The sequence below is a fragment of the Sinocyclocheilus grahami genome, unplaced genomic scaffold, assembly GCF_001515645.1.
Source record: "Sinocyclocheilus grahami isolate Dianchi unplaced genomic scaffold, SAMN03320097.WGS_v1.1 scaffold228.1, whole genome shotgun sequence".
Taxonomy (NCBI): domain Eukaryota; kingdom Metazoa; phylum Chordata; class Actinopteri; order Cypriniformes; family Cyprinidae; genus Sinocyclocheilus; species Sinocyclocheilus grahami.
The window spans coordinates 246,189-269,382 of NW_015505407.1; the positions used below are offsets into that span (position 1 = coordinate 246,189).

General features: G+C 37.1%; 1 protein-coding gene across 1 annotated transcript; it reads left to right on the top strand.

Annotated features, from left to right (window-relative positions):
* Window positions 1-3,964: 3,964 nt before the first annotated feature.
* On the top strand, window positions 3,965-7,601 carry LOC107597135 (endothelin-2-like). Its single transcript, XM_016288079.1, has 5 exons — window positions 3,965-4,166; window positions 4,804-4,954; window positions 5,305-5,418; window positions 6,763-6,942; window positions 7,049-7,601. The coding sequence occupies exons 1-5, from the start codon at window positions 4,109-4,111 to the stop codon at window positions 7,116-7,118; spliced, it is 573 nt and encodes a 190-aa protein (XP_016143565.1). The 5' UTR covers window positions 3,965-4,108; the 3' UTR covers window positions 7,119-7,601.
* The last annotated feature ends 15,593 nt before the right edge of the window (window positions 7,602-23,194 follow it).

Below are 23,194 nucleotides of genomic sequence, written 5' to 3' on the forward strand. Positions count from 1 at the left end.
TATATATATATATATATATATATATATATTCAAAAGAATTAAAAAAAAATTTGGACTGCAGAATACGCGACTGACCAATCAGAATAAAGAATTCCAAAAATCTGTGCACTAAAATTTGTTATAAGAAAAATGTTCATATTCTGTGTTTAGCATTCTTCAAGGAGGGTAAAGTAGCTAAAAATTTAACAACTGTCCATTATTAAGAGTTCACTCCCCTCCCCTGCTCGGAGCAGCTTTCTGATCTACAAACTCTGAAGGAAGAGACTGGAAAGAACATGATAGGATTTTGGAGGGATGAGCACATTTCCTCTGTCTGTGGAATGCAGAGTAATGTGTTCTATCACTCTGCAGCGACTTCCTCCACAGTGTCACACATTCTTTCATCCATCTGCAGAAGATAGGATTTGGCAGCTCAGAGAAGAACATTTCTGCCAAATGTCTGCTAAAGCTAATTTTTTGCTCATAAATAGCACAAAAAATATATATATATATATATGTATGTATGTATGTATGTATATATATATATGGATGGCAAAAAGTTAACCAAGTTTTCAAGACCATTTTAACGACTGTCAACTATAAATGTGATTTAAAGCGTCCTGTCCTTCACAATTTGAAATATTTGCAGTGCATAAAATCTTTCCGTCTGAGTGTGGGATGATGTATGCAATCTCTATGCCCAGCACTGATTAGTAATTCAATAAGATTTCCATATTAATATTCCTATCAGCACGAAGTGCTTTAGCAAACTCTCATCTGTGTTTTACGATGCAATTGATAAAACATGCTAATCAAAGTATGTGGTGAGATTATGTTATGATGCATTTGCATCACCCACAGAAGCTGCTGCTGACTCTTGTGCTGGAAAGTCTGTGAATGGACACTGTGTGCACATCCCACGCTAGGGGGCTGCATTTGCAAACTCAGGCCAATACCTGCGAGGCTGTGCCCGTGTTTCTTATCTTTGCACGGGTCATGGCAATCCATCACGGAAACCCAACATTGCTCATGTACTGATGAACATTGCTCCTCTTCAGTTCCTGTGAGGTTGATTCCTTTGACAGTGCAGAGGCACACAGCATTTATGGTCACTCATACAATGGAATGTACCTTTAATAGTGATCGTTTTATAGAGTTTTATTACATTTTATTTTATTAAACTGTTCATTTATTTTGCATTTATGCATTTGTCTTACAGTGCATTCTATTTTTATGCACATTAAAAAAAATTATTTAAAGGGGGCATAACACAAACAGTTTCACCCAATCTCATGTTAATCTTGAGTACCTATAGAGTCATACTGCATCCTTCATATCTCCAAAAAGTCTTTAGTTTGATCATGTTTATGAAATAAAGATACAGCTTTACAATTCTCTCCCGAAAAAGCAGCTCCTGGAGGCGCGCTGTGGGCGGAGCTAAAGAGTGACGAGCACTTGGGCGCCGAATGCCAACAAAACAGACATTTGATGCATTTCACTTACCGTCTGCGGTTCTGAATCATGACCGGGATCTTTTATAGCTGGGACCGCTCCATCTTTCAGTATCAAACGATGTGCAAATCCAGCGTCGAACTGGGCCTTGTTTATAAAACGTTCGTCAACAAACACACTTGTGAATCTCTGTTGCTGCTCCGGAAAAACAAACTGTACAAACGCTGGGTTCTTTAGGAAGCTGAACAAAGTTATCGTTTCCTTTGACCAAAAACACACTCCTTTGGAGACATTCTTCCCGAGCGAGTCCCGTGCAGCGCTGCCGCTGGATGAAGCGCGTTGATGGGCGCGATCTCGCTCTCGTTCTGGTCAATGCGTGCGCGCTCTTCTGGGAGAAATGCCCATATTAGGAGTTCCACCCTAGTTTACGTCATGAAGAGCCACGATCTAAAAAACTCTCTGAAACCCGGAAGTAAGATTTTTGGCGTCCAAATACGTCCAAAATAGTTTTTTGAAGCTTAGCATGAGAATCCAACTCTTTAACAGTGTAAAAAGTCTTTAGTTTGATCATGTTTATGAAATAAAGATACAGCTTTACAATTCTCTCCCGAAAAAGCAGCTCCTGGAGGCGCGCTGTGGGCGGAGCTAAAGAGTGACGAGCACTTGGGCGCCGAATGCCAACAAAACAGACATTTGATGCATTTCACTTACCGTCTGCGGTTCTGAATCATGACCGGGATCTTTTATAGCTGGGACCGCTCCATCTTTCAGTATCAAACGATGTGCAAATCCAGCGTCGAACTGGGCCTTGTTTATAAAACGTTCGTCAACAAACACACTTGTGAATCTCTGTTGCTGCTCCGGAAAAACAAACTGTACAAACGCTGGGTTCTTTAGGAAGCTGAACAAAGTTATCGTTTCCTTTGACCAAAAACACACTCCTTTGGAGACATTCTTCCCGAGCGAGTCCCGTGCAGCGCTGCCGCTGGATGAAGCGCGTTGATGGGCGCGATCTTGCTCTCGTTCTGGTCAATGCGTGCGCGCTCTTCTGGGAGAAATGCCCATATTAGGAGTTCCACCCTAGTTTACGTCATGAAGAGCCACGATCGAAAAAAACTCTCAGAAACTTGTACGAACCCGGAAGTAAGATTTTTGGCACAGAAATACGTCCAAATTGTTTTTTAAAACTTTGTCCATGCTTAGCATGAGAATCCAACTCTTTAACAGTGTAAACAACTCTGAATGCATGAAACGGCATTGTACCCCCCTTTTAATTTTATCAGACCATACATTCCCTGGTAGTGATCCTTACTGAACATTATTATTTTTATATATCATTGTCAGTTTTATGTTGGTATCGTGGAGATACTATTGCAGTTTTTATAAGACTTTTAACTTGTTTTTATTTGTATATTTTTTTATTTTCATTTAAATTTTTGTTAAAATGTGTCTTTTTGTCATTTTTATTGTTTTTATTAGTATTTGTTTTTTAATATGCACCTTTAATAGTGATTTTAGTAAATATATAGTATACATTTAAAATATTTTTATTTAAATTATGTAAAAATCTAACTTAAAAATAAGAAACCTTACATTTACTTTGCATTTAGGCATTTTATTTTTATATTTCACACTTTTAAGTTAAAATTGTAATTTTGTTGTGTCTTTGTATTTTTTGTTAGTTATGAAAATGAGAAATGTATCCTTAATTAGCAACAAAATAAAATAAAATTTCAATTTAATAGGTTTAGATTTTTTATTAGATATTTTATTTCAGTTAGCTTTATTTAAAGTATGGTTTTAGTTTTAGTTATCTATTGTAAATAACTCTAGTTATTTATAATTATCTTTTCAGATTTCCAGAAACATAAAAAAAAATTTGATTAGATTTTAGATTAGTGAAATATCATAAATAACATAAGTGGTGGCATTAAGTGAATGATTTATGACACAGTTTAATATAAGACGATGCGTAAATGTTACATATTTTATCAAAAGTACCCCAACAGCTCTTTAATAATATCAAAAGGAAATGAACTGGTTTATGCTGGCCCTGTATGTAGCAACACAAAATAATCAAATCAATTTTGAATTATGATTTCATATCTGTGACTAATTTGTATAATCAGAAACAAATAGTGGCCAGAGGGCACAGGAAGCTTCTTTCTACACTGTCCACCCACACTTGGACCTCATAGACAGGAGCTGCCCTTCAGAATGTTCTTCTTTCCACAGGACCCTCTCTTTCCCTGCAAAGTCCATGTAACAGAATTCATGCAAAGCAGCAAATCTGCTGATATCCTCTTGTGCCTCCTCTTTTCCTGCTGGCCCTCCACAGCAATGTTCTTCCCAACCCCAAGTCACATTTAGTAGATTTAGATTCGCATTGTTAAATTCCAGGCAAGAAAGATTAGGTTTTTTTCTTTAGTCTTGATCATCATTGTTTGGGAGCCCGGATCTCTTCCTCACAAACAATCCAGTGACCCTGTGAAGACAAGCTGGAGTTGTGCAACTACCACCCATAACAGCCAGCCTAGTGGGGGGTGGTGCATATCACCAGCTATAAGTGTGGCCAAACAGGACGGTTCAACATTAGACAAGCACCTGCAGCTCAGAGATCTATTGGGATTGCTTAGGTGAACATCTGCACTTCTTTCTATTGAAACATACATGCAACATGGAATCTAGAACTACTCTGATCTTCATTTGTACCTTGTGCACAACTCTTCTTGAAGGTAAAACATTTGTGTGTGTGTGTATTAGATTTATTGGATTTATTTCATGTTTTTTTTGTATTATTTTCTATATTTAACAATAATTTATTTTACTATAAATATGATATAGATAGATTGATAAATAGAAATACTAAATTACTATTTTAGAATTACGATTTTAGTTTTACTTGATTATAAGTTTGAGATTTTAAATACTTTTTTAACTGTGCCTTCATTCTCAAGCTTGAGATAAAACATTTGTAATTTTATTTTGATTCATTTAAACTCACTTTAAACTTCATAAAAACGACTACAGTTTGATAACCCTGGTTATCATTTTAAACATCTGTCTAACAATATGTGGACACAGTCAAGGGCTCAAATTAATTTTGTTCTAATTTTGTTTGACAATTAAAGCCAAAATTGATAACTCATTAAGATCAAACATCTGAGACCTTGTTTGTTATGACATAAGATAGCGGAGAGAAGTGGGACTAGAATGAGGTGATAAATCAAAATCATAAAAGTATAATAATAACATGTGGTGTATGAGGCTCATCATTTCTCTGAGACTCAGTCATATAGTCTCTGCTGGAGCGTTTTGGCCCAGAGTGATTACAGGAAGTTTTATGGACCGCAATATATCTCTTGTCTGCAGGCTGGGGGTTGCCTCTAGTGCCCCAGACTGACCCGAGTGACTCATCTGCAACCCATAGGGTCAGGAGCAAACGCTGCTCCTGCAACAACCAGCTGGATTCAGAATGCCACTATTTCTGCCATCTGGACATCATCTGGGTGAACACACCAAGGTGAGTGTTCACCCATATATGGGCTAACATGCGTAAACTATGCAAGTAAACCAAAGCCAATTGAGGCTGAAAGAAAACATTAAGGACATATTCAGCAAATCTGTTTCCATTTAAGTAAATCAGTGTACATTTGTGACTTCAATGAGAGTGCTTTTATAGTTCAAAAAGATTATTTTTTGAGTTATTGTGCATTTTATTGCTGTTTATCTAGAATACTTTTGGCACTGGTTGTAATTCTCATTCGTAAAGTTAAAAAGTACAAAGTCCCATTGTGGTTTATTCCTGTGATGCCCTTTCTGATGAGTTAATCAATGACTGGATGCTTTCTGGGTGTCTCCTCTTCTTCGCAGTAAGACCACTGTGTATGGATTGGGCAGTCCGTTGGCTCGCCGGCGCAGGTCTACAGGCCGCTGCTTCTGTGCCAGTCCTGCAGATCGGACATGCAATGTATTCTGTCACTACAGGTGAGCCTCATCTCTCATCTCACACGTTACCGATCAAGTGACAGCTTTACGCAAATTTGTGGGAAGTGGCAGTCATTGGTATTCTTCTTAAGAAGGCTATTTTTAATGTAAGGGTGTGGAGATATCATGAGGGCGTGAGGTGATACCAGACAAACACAGTTGGAGAATCCAGACTATATGACAGAAGAATGTTTTTGAATTAATACTAAGACGGAGAGAGTTTCATCTAATGAGTCAGAGTTTTAGCTAATAGCTTTCAGGCTATGACCGCTATTTGATCCCACAAGAAAAAAAGAACATTTGTCATTATGACAGGATGCAAGTCATTGAGGCAGTCTTATCTATTATCAGCTTTTAATCACTGTTATGTATTCATAAACAATGCAGTTGTGTTGTTGTAATTTGTTGTTATGACAACCACACTCTTAAAAATAAAGGTGCTTCAAAAGGTTCTTCAAGTGATGCCATAGAAGAACCATTTTTGGTTCCACAAAGAACCATTCAGTCAAAGGTTCTTTAAAGAACCATCTCTTTCTTACCTTTTTGTAATCTGAAGAACCTTCTTTCACCACAAAGAACCTTTTGTGAAACAGAAAGGTTCTTCAGATGTTAAAGGTTCTTTATGGAACCATTTAGACAAAAAGGTTCTTCTATGGCATCGTGAAGCACCTTTATTTTTAAGAGTGCAGATATATTGGATTTTTCCACAAAAACTGAATTGCTTTCCTATTAATTGCTGAGAAAAACAGCTCAAACCTGCTGTTAACTGGTCTTAGCTGGTCTCTCAGCCTGGTTAGCTGGTGTCAACGTTTTTAATCATTCATCAGCTGGAAAAAGGCGCTCTGAAATTGATTCCGTCTATATTGTTCATCGGTGTGAACGGGCAATGCTGCTAATGTTGCTAGATTTTCAAAAGCATTTTCAGCTTTTCAAAATACTTTTTTTTTGTACATTAAAAAGTTAGTTTTTCCCAACAAGTAGCAGTGTAGCGCAACCAAACATGTTATAGTTAGCTATGATTTGTTAGTTGTTTGTAGTGTAGTACAACTACTACTTTTCTAAAAGGTAGCTTAGCTGTACCTGTAATGAGCAGTGGTGTGGCATCACCAAATCCTTCATTATATGCTGTTTATAAAGACATGATGAAACGAAAGTAGCAATAGATCATTTCTTCATCCGAGCTTGAAATCTAGCTGTTTGAAGGTGCTTCACCAACACTTACTGAATTATTTTTAAATAGATTTATTAGCCATTATAGCAGCCATCTAAAACAATGCAGTGTTTATTTTGATGCATTTATAGCCAAGATGTTTTTGGGACTAATTTTGTGCATATTTCTCCAAGCTCTGAAAACCCTGCCATCATGCTGGTGCACCCATCTGAACCTGTGCCTGAAAAACAGGAGCAACCCAAATCAGATCATGTGACTGCCCTAAATAACTCAGAAAATGCCAGTCCAGGAGTTCTGGTTTTAGGGAAGTCTTCCTCCCTTGGGGCTCAGTCAGACGTCATAACCTTCCTCAGGTAAGGCCACATTACACAAGTCACGAAATTCATGTTTACACACCTTATTCTGTGAATGTGTCATCATTAACACCATTACTTACAACAAATCCATCTGACTTTTCAGGAAGCTGGTTAGGGCTAGGGCCAGAGCAATGGGAAAGGCATCCAAGGCCAGTAAACCTGGATACAGATGAAGTTCTTACCTGGGAGAGATGGAAGAGTGAGCACTTGAACAAAAGTTGACCCTTGTGAAACCAAGGGTAGCAGAACATGCATGGGCTGCGATCTGAAGGCAGTGTTCCTCAAGGACAGTCCTGTGGAAACGGAGCCTTTGTTGCATGTTTAAGACAGAATGGGAGAGATGAAGGCTTGTGAGACGTAAAGGAGATATTTGTGAGTTAAGGGCAAATCAGACCTGTCCACTGGGAGAGCACAAATGAGGGTTAGGTGTTAGCGACTGTCCTGTAGTGCAAACAGGACATTAGCTAAGTGGCTATGCTAGAGCTACCTGACAGGATCGTAACTAGTCCAAAACACCAAGTTTGAACAGTTCGAGATAAAAGAGACAGGTGAAGTGCTAATGAAATGTTGGTTGGAAGAGCACAGATAGGAAGAAACTGCAGTACTTCTAGTATTTTTGGCACCATTGGAGCCAACCTTCATCTATTAGTTTTATTTTTCTGTTTAAAAAAACAGTCCGATACATTCTAACACAATCTGACATAATGACATCATTATCCTCATGGCGTAGCTGATTGGTTCTTTTCATATCAGCAGCCAATGAGCTTGCTGCTCAACATTCCAATACTCGGCTAGTGCTTGCTGTAGCAATTGCAGCATGTATCAGAAACCCTTCACCTTCCCCAGCTCCACCTGTATAGATCTGCTATGGGGTGATTTCATGTATGTTATATATGGGGGCTATTTCATATGCGTTATATGTATGTGCTGCAGCAGTATTTTTTACATGCTCACAGCAGTATGTCTGTGGATGTATTGGCAGTAGCAAGTCTCAGTACTTTAAAGCAAGTGTTCTCTGACCTTTAAAGGGGTCATATGATGCGATTTCAAGTTTTCCTTTCTCTTTGTAGTGTTACAAGCTGATTGTGCATAGATAAGATCCCTGAAGTTGCAAAGACTAAAGTCTCAAAACCAAAGAGATATTCTTTATCAAAGTTAAGACTCTGCCACGCCCCCCTAAAATGGCTCGTTCTAACACGCCCCCACATATCTACCTCACTATGTGGAAATATTTGCATAATGCCGCCCAAATGTGCACGCAAAGAAAGAAGGCGTGGTTTCAGTAACAAAAGCATCATATGACCCCTTTAAAGCTGGCATAGTGCAGTACAATACAATAGTAATGGGGTGTTTCAGGAAATATAGCATAAGGATGATCACTTTGTATGGACTGTGCCCTTGTTTTTCATATCAATCCAGCTTTACCTAGCATTATGTATTCATAAGTGATGAAGACAGTTGTGTTGTTGCAATCTGTTGTTATGACCTTAAGATGGAAAATAGATTTAATCTTGCCAAAAAAGCTGGAGAACTTTCCTATTTAATGAATAGCACTGGAACAGTGTAGGCCTAGAGTACGCAATAAGCATGCACTTTAAGATTACTTTTGGCTGTTGTACTATTATATATATATGTGTGTGTGTGTGTGTGTGTGTGTGTATGTTTAATCATTAAGAATTTTGTAGAGAAAGATTCCTGTATTGTATATAAACAATATGGTTTTGTTACAAAGTTTATATCATTATGATGAAATTGATGTATTCCATATTTATTTTCACATACTCTGAATATGTTAGATGATATCACTTTGATTTGTTATTAACAAAGAATCCTAATAAATTCATCTTAAAATAAGTATTATTGCTGACCCTAATTTTGTGTCCTTCTCAAGTACATCCAACTGTCACCCTGCTGTTGTCTTGTCTGTGTCACTGATAGGAACTGAACATTACCAGATTATGTTAAAAAATAAAGCAATAGCCCACAATTACACTTCATGTTAAAACATCCTTGGCATAATCTCTTGCATACATAGGTTTGTATAATTGCCCTGGATCAATGCCTATTCCTTGGTTGACAAAGCACCTTGGCATGAAGACTCAAAGGGTGTGTACATGGTTGAAAAGTAATTAGTTTGAACACATTGACATGTTGTTGTGATATGAACTCTTGTAGAGCAGGTGAATTAAGCAGGAAGCTTGCAGGCGCATGGGAAAGAAACAGTGTAGACAAAAGCAATGTCAGAACAACAACAGTCTTGATGGTTTCCATTTTCCTGTCATGACAGATTATATAGGCCAACAGTGCACATAAGGCTAGTTTCCAAACTCCAAGATCTGAAAGTTGTTATTCACTGCAAGTTGATCCAACTCGCAAATGATTTATTTGAGTCGATTCTTTTTAATGAATCCTTTGATTTGTTCACAAAACCAGCCTGAATGATTCATTCATGAACCGGACTGATTTAGTTCTCGAGTTACTGAATGGAAAAATTATCAGCGAATAACAAATTTCATTTCGGTCGGTTCCTCACACCATCAAAAGGCATCAAATGGCATCAAAAGTCTTTTCGCACAGCACAAACTATGAGCCATTTTATTATCTTTTTATGACGCTTGGACTGATTTAGTTCTCGAGTTACTGAATGGAAAAATTATCAGCGAATAACAAATTTCATTTCGGTCGGTTCCTCACACCATCAAAAGGCCTGAACGATCAAATGGCATCAAAAGTCTTTTCGCACAGCACAAACTATGAGCCATTTTATTATCTTTTTATGACGCTTAACTGCAGCTAGGGTGAGTAAATGATTACAGAATTGTCTTTTTTGTGAAATATTACATTAAGAGCTTAATTTTACCTGAAATGCAATCCTTTTGAACACACAGTACTACATTACTTTGACAAGGTCACAAGGTTTATGACCCAACAACAGTCATATTTGAAACAATGGCAGCGTCCATCTCTCCCTTGAGCTCAGTGTCTGCTATGCCGCCAACAGCCATCTTTGTCCCGCTCGAAAAACAGGATGCCTTTACTTTACACATTCCATCCCAATTTCCATCGCATTCAGAGTGAAGAGAATGTCAGGAAAGTAACAGAGGCACATCAGAGGTAAATCAGAGGAAGCGATATGAAGTAGACAGCGGTCAATAATGGAAACTGGCACATATAATTACCCTCAAGAGGGATCAATGGCTAGTTACATACCTAGACTGTTGTATGTGTGCCAGACTGTTAAATAAGCAGCATGTAGCTGTTTAATTAATAGGAATGTACAGAGAGAAGAGGAAAATAACATTAATAGGCTACAGTTTATCTTTGATGCTTTGCTTTGAACATACAAAGTTAGGTATATTGCAAATTTAAAAAGAAACAAAATTCAGTTTATTAAGTGTTTTATCAAAGATTTGTTTTTGTTTTTTTTCCCGTCAAATTATGATGCTTATGAAGGAGCTTTTTATTTCGAAGTTTACCATTTCTTATGTTAGAGAAGGAATTATTAACAATTTAACAAATTACCGTAAGTATAGTCATTTGTAGTTTGTCTCTTTTTGATATTCTTTATTTTTGTTCAGTTCTCCACTTGTTTCCTGGCATAAAGCATCTTTGGGTTTGTGAAACAATACATTTTATTAAATATTAATATTGCTCTTAAATAGATGGTGTAAAATGTGTGTCTGGAGAATTATAGTCTAAAATTTAATCTCTCTTTATCTGTCACCCTTTCAGTCCTCTCCTGTGAGTCCCTGTATCTGTTGAACAGTCAGTCTATGTATTATAATACTAATACATACATACTGTCAATGCACAAACTGTTCAAAAGCAGCCTCTTATGCTTACCAAAGCTCCATATTATTATTATTAATGTTGAAAACAATTAATGTTTTTGTGGATATTGTGATGGATAAGTAAATTGTCACGAGCATTCAGATTGTAGCAGAACTCATATGATCATTCAGAACTCTGAATGTTAAAATAAATTAAGTTCTCATTTTCAAGCTGTCATTTTGGCAGATGAGAAAAAAAGGTTAATTTTAGACTTCACACCAGTCTCTTGTCCCTACAGTACATTGTGTGAGCTGTGTCTAAGAGATACACTTAATCAGATCTACCTTTGACAGTCCCTATTGGGAAGCAGGAGCCAATTTATCATTCCAAAGCATTTGGGACATTTGTCAAAGACAGTGTTTATGTACTGAGGCTCTGGCCTCAATCAACCCCTTTCACTTTTCTTGCTTACTTGTAAGTGTGTCTACAAAAGGAAGTAGCTGTTTCCTTCACAACCCAAACAAGCAAACAAACCTTTCTTCCTATCCACAGACTTCCCTTGCCGATAACTACCTTTCCATCAATATGTGCTGTCTGGGTGAAATATCTGTCCTTTTTTTTTTTTTTAGCCCTGTGCTTTAGGGTTTTAAGTAAATTAAATATTTAATTGAGTATCAATAAATCACTATTGCAGCACTATACAAACATATCAGCAGGCTAATTTATGAGTAGCTGTCTTGAAGGAATAAAATTAAGATTTTGTCATCATTACTAACCCTCATGTTGTTTCAAACCCATATGACACTTCCTTCTGTGGAAGTCAAAAAAAGACATTTTAAAGAATGTTCATGCTGCTCTCTACCATACAGTTGAAGCTTATAGTGACCAGAGGCTATCAAGCTCTAAAAAGGACTCCTGGTCACTATGTTCTGTCATTTATTATTTTCTTTTCATGGCTTATTATTTGTGATGTTTTACATTTCATTTTGTCAGTTTTATCAATCAATATTTGTAATTAATATTTGTCCATTTCCTAGATTTGTTTTAAATAGATTGTACTGTGCTTCACTTAAAAATATTACATATTTGATTACATATTAGCTCATATTAGCTATTAGATTTTTGTAACCATTTCCGTCACCTTACTCATGTGCTCAATTAAAGTGGTCATATGATGCGATTTCAATTTTTCCTTTCTCTTTGGAGTGTTACAAGCTCTTGGTGCATAAAGAAGATCTGTAAAGTCACAAAGACTAAAGTCTCAAATCCAAAGAGATATTCTTTATAAAAGTTAAGAGTAGGGATGTAACGATTAACTGCGAGCCGGTTGAAAATCGATTCAAATATGTGACGATTCAAATCGGTTGAGATGCTAAACAAATCCAATTCAATTAGGGATAGGAGTTTATATGAATGTATGTCTGAGGGGAACTTACTGTCTTATTGGTATTGATGGTATTTCTTCTTTTCATCTTGCCTCTGTATAATGCATATTAAAGCTGCTTTGTTTACAGCGGAAACCAAGGAAACGCTTTAAGCGCCACCTGCTGGCAGAGAGTGAACCTGCGTCTCATTCAGCTCGTCTGCTGTTTCTGTTTCATGCAGATATTTTTTATGTATAGTTTCACAAAACTGAAGTCAAACCATGCTGTTTTTGCTTCAAATTTCGAAATTATACAATGTAATTTAGATTAGAATACAACAGAAGCACTCAAAACTAACAAAAGAGCAATAATATACAAGTGCTATATTAGTATATTATTATAGTGTTATATTTCAATTTCACAAAGAAACATGCAGCATTTTGTCCAAGCAATAATAAAAGGACACATTTAATTTATAATTTGTCTTAAATCTCATTTTGTAAAAAAAAAAAAAACCTGAATCGAATCTTGAAATCAAAACCGTGAATCGAATCGAATCGTGAGTTGAGTGACTCGTTACATTCCTAGTTAAGAGTCAACCACGCCTACCTATAACGACTCGTTCTAACACGCCTCCACATGTCTACGTCACGATGTGGGAAGATTTGCATAACGCCGCCCAAATGTTCACGTAAAGAAAGAAGGTGTAACTTTTATTCTCGCTGTAGTATTGTTGCTGCCGCCATGTCGTGAAGGTGCTGTGTGTTTTGTTGTGAAAGCGAAACTACTTTGTTTGGCCTTCCAAAAGAGGACGATATCCGCTTCGTCATGCCTAGAGCTGATCCGTGCTGGTCGCTGAGGAAATACATCAACTTCGCGCTGTGGATCGCCGGATCGGCTTTCACAATGGACGAAGCGGAGTCCAGCCCGGGGTCATCACATGTGGTTGCCGCAAGCCCGCCGGACGCTCCTTCGTCGAATCCGCCGGCCGTTCCTCAGTCTAGCCGCCCGCCACCACTCACTCTAGACCGCCGTGTGTGACGCTGTGTTTCGTTGTGAAAGTGAAACTACTTTGTTTGGCCTTCCAAAAGAGGACACGACTAGAAATCAGTGGTTAAGTTGTATTTACAACACTGTTCCAGAACAGTTCTCACAGACTGTAAGTACGTTTTCATTCAAAGGATTTGCCACTGATGATTCAAACGCGAGTTTTGAGCAGTGTAGAGTAGCGCTTGTTTGTCATTTCTCCGATCACGGGGGGGAAGCTTATAAATAATAGTTCATTTAATAAGACTAATTTTTCATTAAATAAAAAACTTTTGACAAATGTTGTAATCATTATGTAAAATGAGCTACAGGACCCATATATATATATATATATATATATACATATATATATATATATACATACACTTAAATTGATAGGGAGGCATGATACTAGACTGTGTGAGGGTTGTCAGGAAGAGGAGTCAGTAGAGCGTGTGGTCTTGAGATGCAACAGGTTTGGAGCACAGAGAGAGGTGATGAGGAATGAGCTAAGGGAGATGGGGGTTCAGGATATTACATTAAAAGGGATTATTGAGCACAGAGCATAGGGCACAGACCAGAATTCTTATAAACTTTTTAAGAGTAACTGGGGTTTTTTTATAGGATGTGAAGAGTTAAAGGAATAGTGAGGAAGGTAAAGTATTATTATTATTATTGTTGTTAATGTTATTATAAAGCAGGGCAGGGATAAGGTGTGCGTGTGTAGGTATGTATGTGTCGGGATAAAGGTGGGCGAATGGGTGATTTAGTCTGTAAACCTATTTTCTGATCCACACTCCGGAGCAGAAGGTGGCGGTAATGCACCAATATGCTGGATGCCAACCGCCGTAAAAAAAAAACATAAGGAGAAGAAGAGATCGGAAGTGAAGCAACTCGGCACGGAGCGATCGCATATTGCATCAGCTGCAGCAGATATCAGTTCGTCAGTGGCACTGGTACTGGGGAAGAGAAATAGCATTGATTACAGCCACAGAGCGAGTGTATATTGTGCGTCTTATAAGAATCAAACCACACCAAATACCAGCACAATTCATGTGTTACACTCCCATCTGATCAAGACACAGCACAAACTCATCTAAAGTCAGGACATTACTCAATATCTGCGATGTACATGTGCCTCTCGTGCCCCGCATTCAGCTGCAGCAGATATCAGTTCGTCAGTGGCACTGGTACTGGGGAAGAGAAATAGCATTGATTACAGCCACAGAGCGAGTGTATATTGTGCGTCTTATAAGAATCAAACCACACCAAATACCAGCACAATTCATGTGTTACACTCCCATCTGATCAAGACACAGCACAAACTCATCTAAAGTCAGGACATTACTCAATATCTGCGATGTACATGTGCCTCTCGTGCCCCGCATCTCTTTCAGTCACTCGCCACCACTCCTAAAGGCTTCAAACTGACTGTTCCTTTCTTGGACCCATTTAATCTCTCTGGATTCAACCTCTGCAGGTCCAATTGACTCACTGTTTCTTCTTCCACCGTAGCTGGAAGCTGTTCCGCATTCAAGTGGGCATTGTTTAAGGCGCAAGTTTATGGTTTGCTCCCCCCTCTGATGTATATTTACCTACTTGTCAAATTAAACCAGTTCAAGTTCATCACTTCCCTCTCTGTCGTGTTCTGACCGACACATCTGGTACACTGCTATTCCCTTCAAAACCAAGCCCTTGTTATCTTTCAAGGTAGCCTTCGCTACAATGTGTATAATATAATTTATATATATTTATATACACACCTTGCTACATGTACTGCGTTAGGCTAACCGAGACTTACATATTGTTGCTCTTTTATTAGTTTTGACTGCTTTTATTGTCCTCATTTGTAAGTCGCTTTGGATAAAAGCGTCTGCTAAATGTAAATGTGTAAATATGACAGCTGTATGCTGTACATTTGAAAGATTCATAAAATAGGCCTTAATAAAAAAATGCCTTCATGTGAATTTGCTTTTAATGTTCCACCTTAGTTCAGTAATTTTTATGGCACACACAATCAACTAAGCAATCGTTTGAAATATTTTACCAGTGCTAATGTTGATTTATTTAATTATTTTTAGACACACAGAATCAGCCCCTTGGGAAATTAGACGCGGTTCAGTTGTCCCATTATATATTAGGCTCTGACAGTTCAGATCAGTAATGTCTTTAATAAATTACTCAGATTATAAACCAGCGCCCCCTAGCGTTTAATATCAATAATTATGCATTGGTGCTTTAGCTTTGGTGCCCAAGACACATTTGTTTAGCTTCTATTGCTTGTGTTTAACATCTCATTTTCTCTTATTGGCAGAAATAATTTAAATAACGTTCAATTCAATCAGTCATTTATTGCAGTGACAGAAGTGTCGAAGAACAGAACATGTTACAGATCTCTAAATAAAAAATTTAAGAATGTAAAGAATTCCCCTCCCCATGTATTAAAATGTCATCTGTGTGGTGTTTTGTGGTCTTTCCAGCACAGACTCAGGGGTATGGAGTATGGGGGGCAGCAGGTGCAAGGGGGATACAGCATCTGGAATAGATTTGAGATATTTCATGGTGAAGAATTTTTGGGTCAATGATGTTTTAAACCTGAAATTGACCTAGAGATCACATTATTCTCAGACCTTAGAAATGGACGTCTCTGTGTGTGTGTGTGTGTGTGTGTGTGTGTGTGTGTGTGTGTGTGTGTGTGTGTGTGTGTGGGGGTGTGGGGGTGTGTGTGTGTGTGTGTGTGTGTGTGTGTGGTGGTGGTGGTGGTGGTGGGGGGGCTGAATAATCGACTCACTTGATTCATTCAAAAACTTTGATTCATAACAGTTCTGCTGTGGCATTGTTTGGAGCTGTTTTCGTTGGCTTGAGCAAAACAGGAAAAATTGGCAGTATTGTGTCTAAACACATTACATTCTGAGTAAAAAAAGGTACAAAGCTGTCCTTGGGGTCAAGACCACCTAAACCGAGACCAAGACAAGATCAAAACAAATGAACCAGCAATTCTAAAATTCATCTGAAAGATCCACATTTACTGCCTAAAAATATCTGATATTTAATCAATAAATACAATTAGAATAATAAGACACTATATAGAGCTGTTACCAGTCAAATGAAATCACTAATAACAGAATTCATCTTTGCACTGCAGAGGCGGCACAGAAGCTGCATCTGAATTGGTACAGTTACAACTGCAGAAATATTATTGAGATCAATGTTTTTAAAATAATATTTTGAATATAGAAATATGATGGAAAAATAAAATGAATGTGATTGTGAATATCAGACTAAAACCGCCAGTAGGCTAGTTGGTGGCGAATCTCTTGAGTGAGTCACGGAATAATTTATTCAAATGATTCATTCAAAGCAGCTGATTTATTTAGTAATGAAACACTGCTGTGTGTTGCTCGGAAACACACAACAGCTCTGCTATGGATTTGTTTGGAACTACTTTCCTTGCAGAAAAAAAGATAATAATAGTAATTACAATTGTGTCTAAAATGTAATTCACTTAATATTAACTTCTTTCTTTGTTGAACATTTAGATCACGTTTTGCAATCATGCTCATATTCGGGAAAACAGCTCTCTTGCTCTTGTGATATTGCTTATGTTATGATATAAAAACAAGATCTCATAGAAGTACATTTCTGCTAATAAAATCCAGAGCCCTTTTAGTCTGAGACCAAGAAGGGACAGAGTACAAATGAGGTCAAGACTGAAATCAAAAAATGGTCTTAAGACCGGTCTCGAGTACTTTGCACATTTAAGGTACCAATATGGACTCTTCACAAAGGTGTACGTTTGTAAAGCTTTATACCTTTAATGAACTGTTGTATAAAATCAATATCACATTTGAAATCATGAAGATATTCAGGGGGAAAAAAACAGCACTCTTGCTCGTGTGATATTGCTAAACTATGCCGTGTATGACAAAAACCCATTAGGGGCATTTTGCCCTCATATCTTTGTATCTCATATCAGTTTTAGAGAACTATAGGTGCATTCATAAGCTACATTACGTCAAATAATCGTCCTGCATCAGGGATATATGTTATGTTGCTGCTCTTACACTACAGTAACCATACATGCTGTGTGGTAGACAGTTGTCAACTAAACACACGTTCCAGAACATTATAGTAACTGTAAATTATAAAAATGATCATGCATGACTTTGCAAAAAAGGTTACACATTCGTGTGTCTTGGTTACCAAATGAAGTTATGCAAAATTTGTCAATTTTATGTAAAACTTTCCTCACCTGACGTGGCTCTAGATAAGCAATTGTGGGAGTTTGACATTCCAATGAACTGAATCAGAAGTATTAAAAATGCTTATAATACAGAAGAATTTAAAGGGGGAAATAATCAAAATGGTCTTCCAGAATTATTGCAAAATTAAACATCTTATTTGTAAGAAATGTATCAGGAAAGCTCCCTTAAACATAAGTGATATGGCACAGGGGTTTCCCTACATTTACTGTATTTCGACATTCTATATTCTAACATATTCTAGCATATCACAATTGTTCACTTATTGTACTGTAGTCTATATCTATAAATAGTATAATTGTCATGAACACATCATCCTTCTTACTTTCTTTCTCTACGTTTCTAATTCACATTTGCACAAGACAAAGAAGTGTTCAAAAGCAGAAAAGAAAAAGGGAAAATATAAATAAAATGCAAAAACACCTCCATTGGGACTTTTCTAGAGTTCCACTGGGTGGCAGTATTCTGTTACTATCAATTCCCAACAGGAATTACTTTAAATGACAATTCTTACATGACAAATCTGTCATTTATTATTATTTTTTCTCCATTTTGGTGTAGTTAAATGTGAGCTCCATGCTGTCAGCAGATATTCAATCCTATTTGGTTGCGACTTTTAAAATCTGAAAATCACCGACATTACAGTGCCAATATTGATCTTTGGATTTTAAGTTGTTTTCAGCTACATTGTTATTATTGTTATACAACTACAATGGCACTTAGCAAACTACAGTTGTCATTTAAACGATTTACAAAAGTAAACGCAAGCACCCAAAAATGGCATTTCTGTACATACAGTAGCCTACGTGTAAGTTAAATTCTTATAGGCCTACATGAGTACATTGCATGAACTACTAATGAAGTCATGGGGCTTCAGCCTTACTTTGATCCATCTGACCATGTTACCTACCAAGGTTATCTCACTATACAATATTCACTGACTCACCTATGATATGCATTACAGGTTGAAAAGTTCACAAGTCCTGTCACTGTTGCGATATTGCAGAATTTAGCCAGGAGCATGATTATAATTACCTATTTTAGTCACATTATATTATTATATGTTATTTGTAAGACAAAATGATACGTCACATCCACAGGCAAAATGGATAATTCACTTGGTTCTTTTCTAATTCACATTTGCACAAGACAAAGAAGTGTTCAAAAGCAGAAAAGAAAAAGGGAAAATATAAATAAAATGCAAAAACACCTCCATTGGGACTTTTCTAGAGTTCCACTGGATGGCAGTGTTCTGTTACTATCAATTCCCAACAGGAATTACTTTAAATGACAATACTTACATGACAAATCTGTCATTTATTATTATTTTTTCTCCATTTTGGTGTAGTTAAATGTGAGCTCCATGCTGTCAGCAGATATTCAATCCTATTTGGTTGCGACTTTTAAAATTTGAAAATCACAGACATTACAGTGCCAATATTGATCTTTGGATTTTAAGTTGTTTTCAGCTACATTGTTATTATTGTTATACAACTACAATGGCACTTAGCAAACTACAGTTGTCATTTAAACGATTTACAAAAGTAAACGCAAGCACCCAAAAATGGCATTTCTGTACATACAGTAGCCTACGTGTAAGTTAAATTCTTATAGGCCTACATGAGTACATTGCATGAACTACTAATGAAGTCATGGGGCTTCAGCCTTACTTTGATCCATCTGACCATGTTACCTACCAAGGTTATCTCACTATACAATATTCACTGACTCACCTATGATATGCATTACAGGTTGAAAAGTTCACAAGTCCTGTCACTGTTGCGATATTGCAGAATTTAGCCAGGAGCATGATTATAATTACCTATTTTAGTCACATGGTGCTTTCCATAGTAAATCTAAATGGTTACTACTTCAGAGATATGTGTAGATGTTGAAGACATGAGGTGGTTTTAGTTGATTGGACTTTTGATTGGTGGCTCATGTGAACGTGTATTGTCTATGCATGCAAAATGATTTATTATTGATTTATTTAATTATTTATTTTTTACTTCTGTTAGGACAGCCTGTTTCACACCTCATTGACTAGTAGTACTCTCACACTGATTGTGAAATATCTGCAGCATAATGAAACTCTGGTTTTATACAGAGAATAAAGTGATTTCGGGGTTACTGCGTTTAATGTTTCTTGTAATAATGACCATACAATATAAAATGGTTATCTGGGGTAGGCCATTTACATTTATGACCAACTTGATCTTTGTGAAATCTAATTCCGGTGCTTTCCATAGTAAATCTAAATGGTTACTACTTCAGAGATATGTGTAGATGTTGAAGACATGAGGTGGTTTTAGTTGATTGGACTTTTGATTGGTGGCTCATGTGAACGTGTATTGTCTATGCATGCAAAATGATTTCTTATTGATCTATTTAATTATTTATTTTTTTACTTCTGTTAGGACAGCCTGTTTCACACCTCATTGACTAGTAGTACTCTCACACTGATTGTGAAATATCTGCAGCATAATGAAACTCTGGTTTTATACAGAGAATAAAGTGATTTCGGGGTTACTGCGTTTAATGTTTCTTGTAATAATGACCATACAATATAAAATGGTTATCTGGGGTAGGCCATTTACATTTATGACCAACTTGATCTTTGTGAAATCTAATTCATGTGAGGAGGTGGATCTCATTTACATCCAAATCTGCGTGGAATTGAACCCAAAACTCAAAATGTAGCTTTTAACTGCTTATATCTTCTGGCCTCAGTCACGCGTAATGAATAAGTGAGTAATTGGGTTAATATTTAATTTCAGTTGTTTATTTTGATTTCATATTAGGCCGTTTTGTAAAAGGTGTCGATAAATAGTATTTTAGTTTATTTTACTGTACTTATTTAAGCATACTATACCTGGCAAAAATCTCTTTTCAGCCAGGTGATGTAGTTGTGACATCTACCAGCAAGAGCTAAACCATAGTAACACGCCAAATTTGGTTAATATGGGCCTGATCGCAGTTAACTATTTTAAAATGTTACTATTTTATGAGGTGGTGTTTTTGTATGAATTTGTTAGTGATTCATACAAAAATGTAAAAAAAATTTGGGGGAAAAAAAAATGTAAGCATGAAAGTCCACCCCTACACCTAACAGTCAGTGTGCCATATGAAGATCATGTGAAAACATACAAATCAGATCATACTAATTTATAAGAATTAGCCACAAATTCACTGAATTAGCCACCAAATGCAGTTATCAGGATTCAGTCACAAGATCCTACTACAGTGGCAGGAAATGGAGAGTGCTTTTTCTCCAACTCTATAAAACCGAATTTGATTAGGAATCAAGGATTGATTTGACATCCTTTCCGTGGAGCATGACTCGGACAATGTTTATGTGTGCCATTAGTTTCTCAGGCATTGTAGAAGACGGAGTGAGAGGAAGTCTGAAGTTTGGTTTGGACCAGTGTTTTGGGCTCCTTGGAAAGTGGGCCACATGTCTCTGGGGTGAGCGAAGCTTTTCTGGGGCAGGCGTGGCAGTGACGTACAAGCGGTTCGGAATGGGAACGTACAGCACCGTCCAGTCATTCTGAAGGGAGCCAGGGGTGTGATATGCTGTCTGGAGGTAGGAAATACAGGTCTTGCTTCATAGTTCCCTCAATGGAGATCTTCCGTTCTGGTTGAGGTCTCAGCTGGAGAGGTAGGCCAACTTTTAGAGTGATTTTTGAAATTACAGTAAGATTGCGTTTGGCTTGCATTGGTAGGTTGGAAGTTCACCGTAGATACTGCCTTCCCCCGCACTTCGCAAAAGTTTGTGAAATCAAAACTCTCTGCTGACCTCCAGTGCATGTAACAATTTTTCTCTCAGCCATCGGCAGCTGTCTCTGCCCAAACGTAAGCACATGAGCGAGCCTCGACGCGCAGAGGTGGGATGCTATTTAAAGATCACATAAGCGTATCAGCTGCTCCCATTTCCTTGCTACGTAATTGAATCAGTGCATCCAGTTGAAGAACTCGTCTTTAGATATGAAAGTTCTGTTTATAGAAGAGGACTCTATTTTCTGTCATCCTTTCTTCTTTTTTGTCATTTTTTTTTTCTCCGTGTGTTTGGAGAATCAACCGTGTGTTACTCCAGGCAGCTTGATGTAGGACACTAAACCCACTTTTATGTGTGTTAAGCTATTCTTAGGCAGTCAAGTTGTAGGCCTAGTTTTATACATGAGAGGGTGGTGCCGTAGTGTCACTCTCTTAACAGCGAGCTTTGGGGATGTGTTTGAGCATGCCATCTGCTCTGATACAATTTCTATCATTGTTTCATCATTTCAGTCATTAAGTGACATTAGAGCTTTTTGGATTGGTCCAACAACTGACTATTTGATCTTTGATGTTTAATTTATGTACATTTTTGATTATATATTTATGTAGGTGTATTTTTGGATATTTTTTGTGGCAAAATTCTTCATAAAAGCCAACTTTAAAGCGTCGCTCCTGCAGCCATCCACATTCAGACGAAAGTCTTTGGTCGTTGCATTTTGTATCGCATCTCATGCTATTTTGGAGCATCCCACCATGAGTGTTGTTTTTTTTAAGAATTTTTTATTTTTAAAGTGTCTTGTCTTCTCCATTGTTACAATGTTATAGAATATTATAATTTCTGATTAATAGGGGTTGAACGGATCGTAGTTGATCCGTGATCCGTATGAACCATAGGCATGTGATCCATGGATTAATTGCAAAATGTAACCATAATAGAGTGAAATTTTATAATTTGTACATGTTTACACACTCAAGTGATTTAAAACCATTCCAGCGAAATACAACTTGATTCGTTACTCACACACTGTTTTCTATGCGCACAGCTGTACACACATGAAGCGCATACATGCAGAGAAGCGTGTTTCAGACAGTGCGCGAACACCGAACTGAATCCTCTTTCGCATCTCCTTGAGAAATGCTGAGAAAGAAATCAGTTGTGTATCATTATATGTGACCCTGGACCACAAAACCAGTCTTAAGTATCAATTTTTCAAAATTGAGAATTATACATCATCTGAAAGCTGAATAAATAAACTTTCCATTGATGTTGAAAATCTGGAATCTGAGGGTGCAAAAAAAATCTAATAACTCAGAAAATCGCCTTTAAAGTTGTCCAAATTAAGTTCTTAGCAATGCATATTACTAATCAAAAATTAAGTTTTAATATATTTACAGTAGGAAATTTACAAAATATCTTCACGGAACATGATCTTTACTTAATATCCTAATGATTTTTGGCATAAAAGAAAAATCGATTATTTTGACCCATACAATGTATTTTTGGCTATTGCTACAAATATACCCCAGCGACTTGAGACTGATTTTGTGGTCCAGGGTCACATATTGGATTCGTGCATCAGGTCTTAAATTAGGGTGGGAATCACCAGAGGCCTCACGATACGATATTGTCACGATACAATAATATTGCGATTTTAAATATATTGCGATATTCTGCAATATATTGCAATTTATGACCTTTTTCCAACTTCAAATTATGTCCCCAAAGGAAAACTTTGACAACATCTGTTTTAACTAAAAATAAAAATTTCTCAGTTGGTTTATCTCACTTCAGTTTTCTTGTTGCAGTGCAAAATGGGATTGTCAAGCAGACAAACTGACCAACACTTTCATGAAAACCTGTCATAAATGTTGCATGCACCTGGCAAACTCAACTATTTGTATTACAGTCTAATCTAGTCCACCGTAATTAAATGTAAACAGGTATGCACTGCTGTGCTACTACAGGTATTTTGAACAATGGAACTTGAAATTGTACTAAAACGTTGTGCAGACCCTTCAGCAATTGGGGCATTTGAAAGTAAATTACTGTTA

Bases quoted from the DNA above. Each gene is read 5' to 3' on its own strand.
- LOC107597135 (XM_016288079.1), top strand. From the start codon at position 4,109: ATGGAATCTAGAACTACTCTGATCTTCATTTGTACCTTGTGCACAACT. The intron at 4,955-5,304 runs GTGAGTGTTCAC...TCTTCTTCGCAG, and splicing joins ATCTGGGTGAACACACCAAG to TAAGACCACTGTGTATGGAT. The intron at 6,943-7,048 runs GTAAGGCCACAT...CTGACTTTTCAG, and splicing joins GACGTCATAACCTTCCTCAG to GAAGCTGGTTAGGGCTAGGG.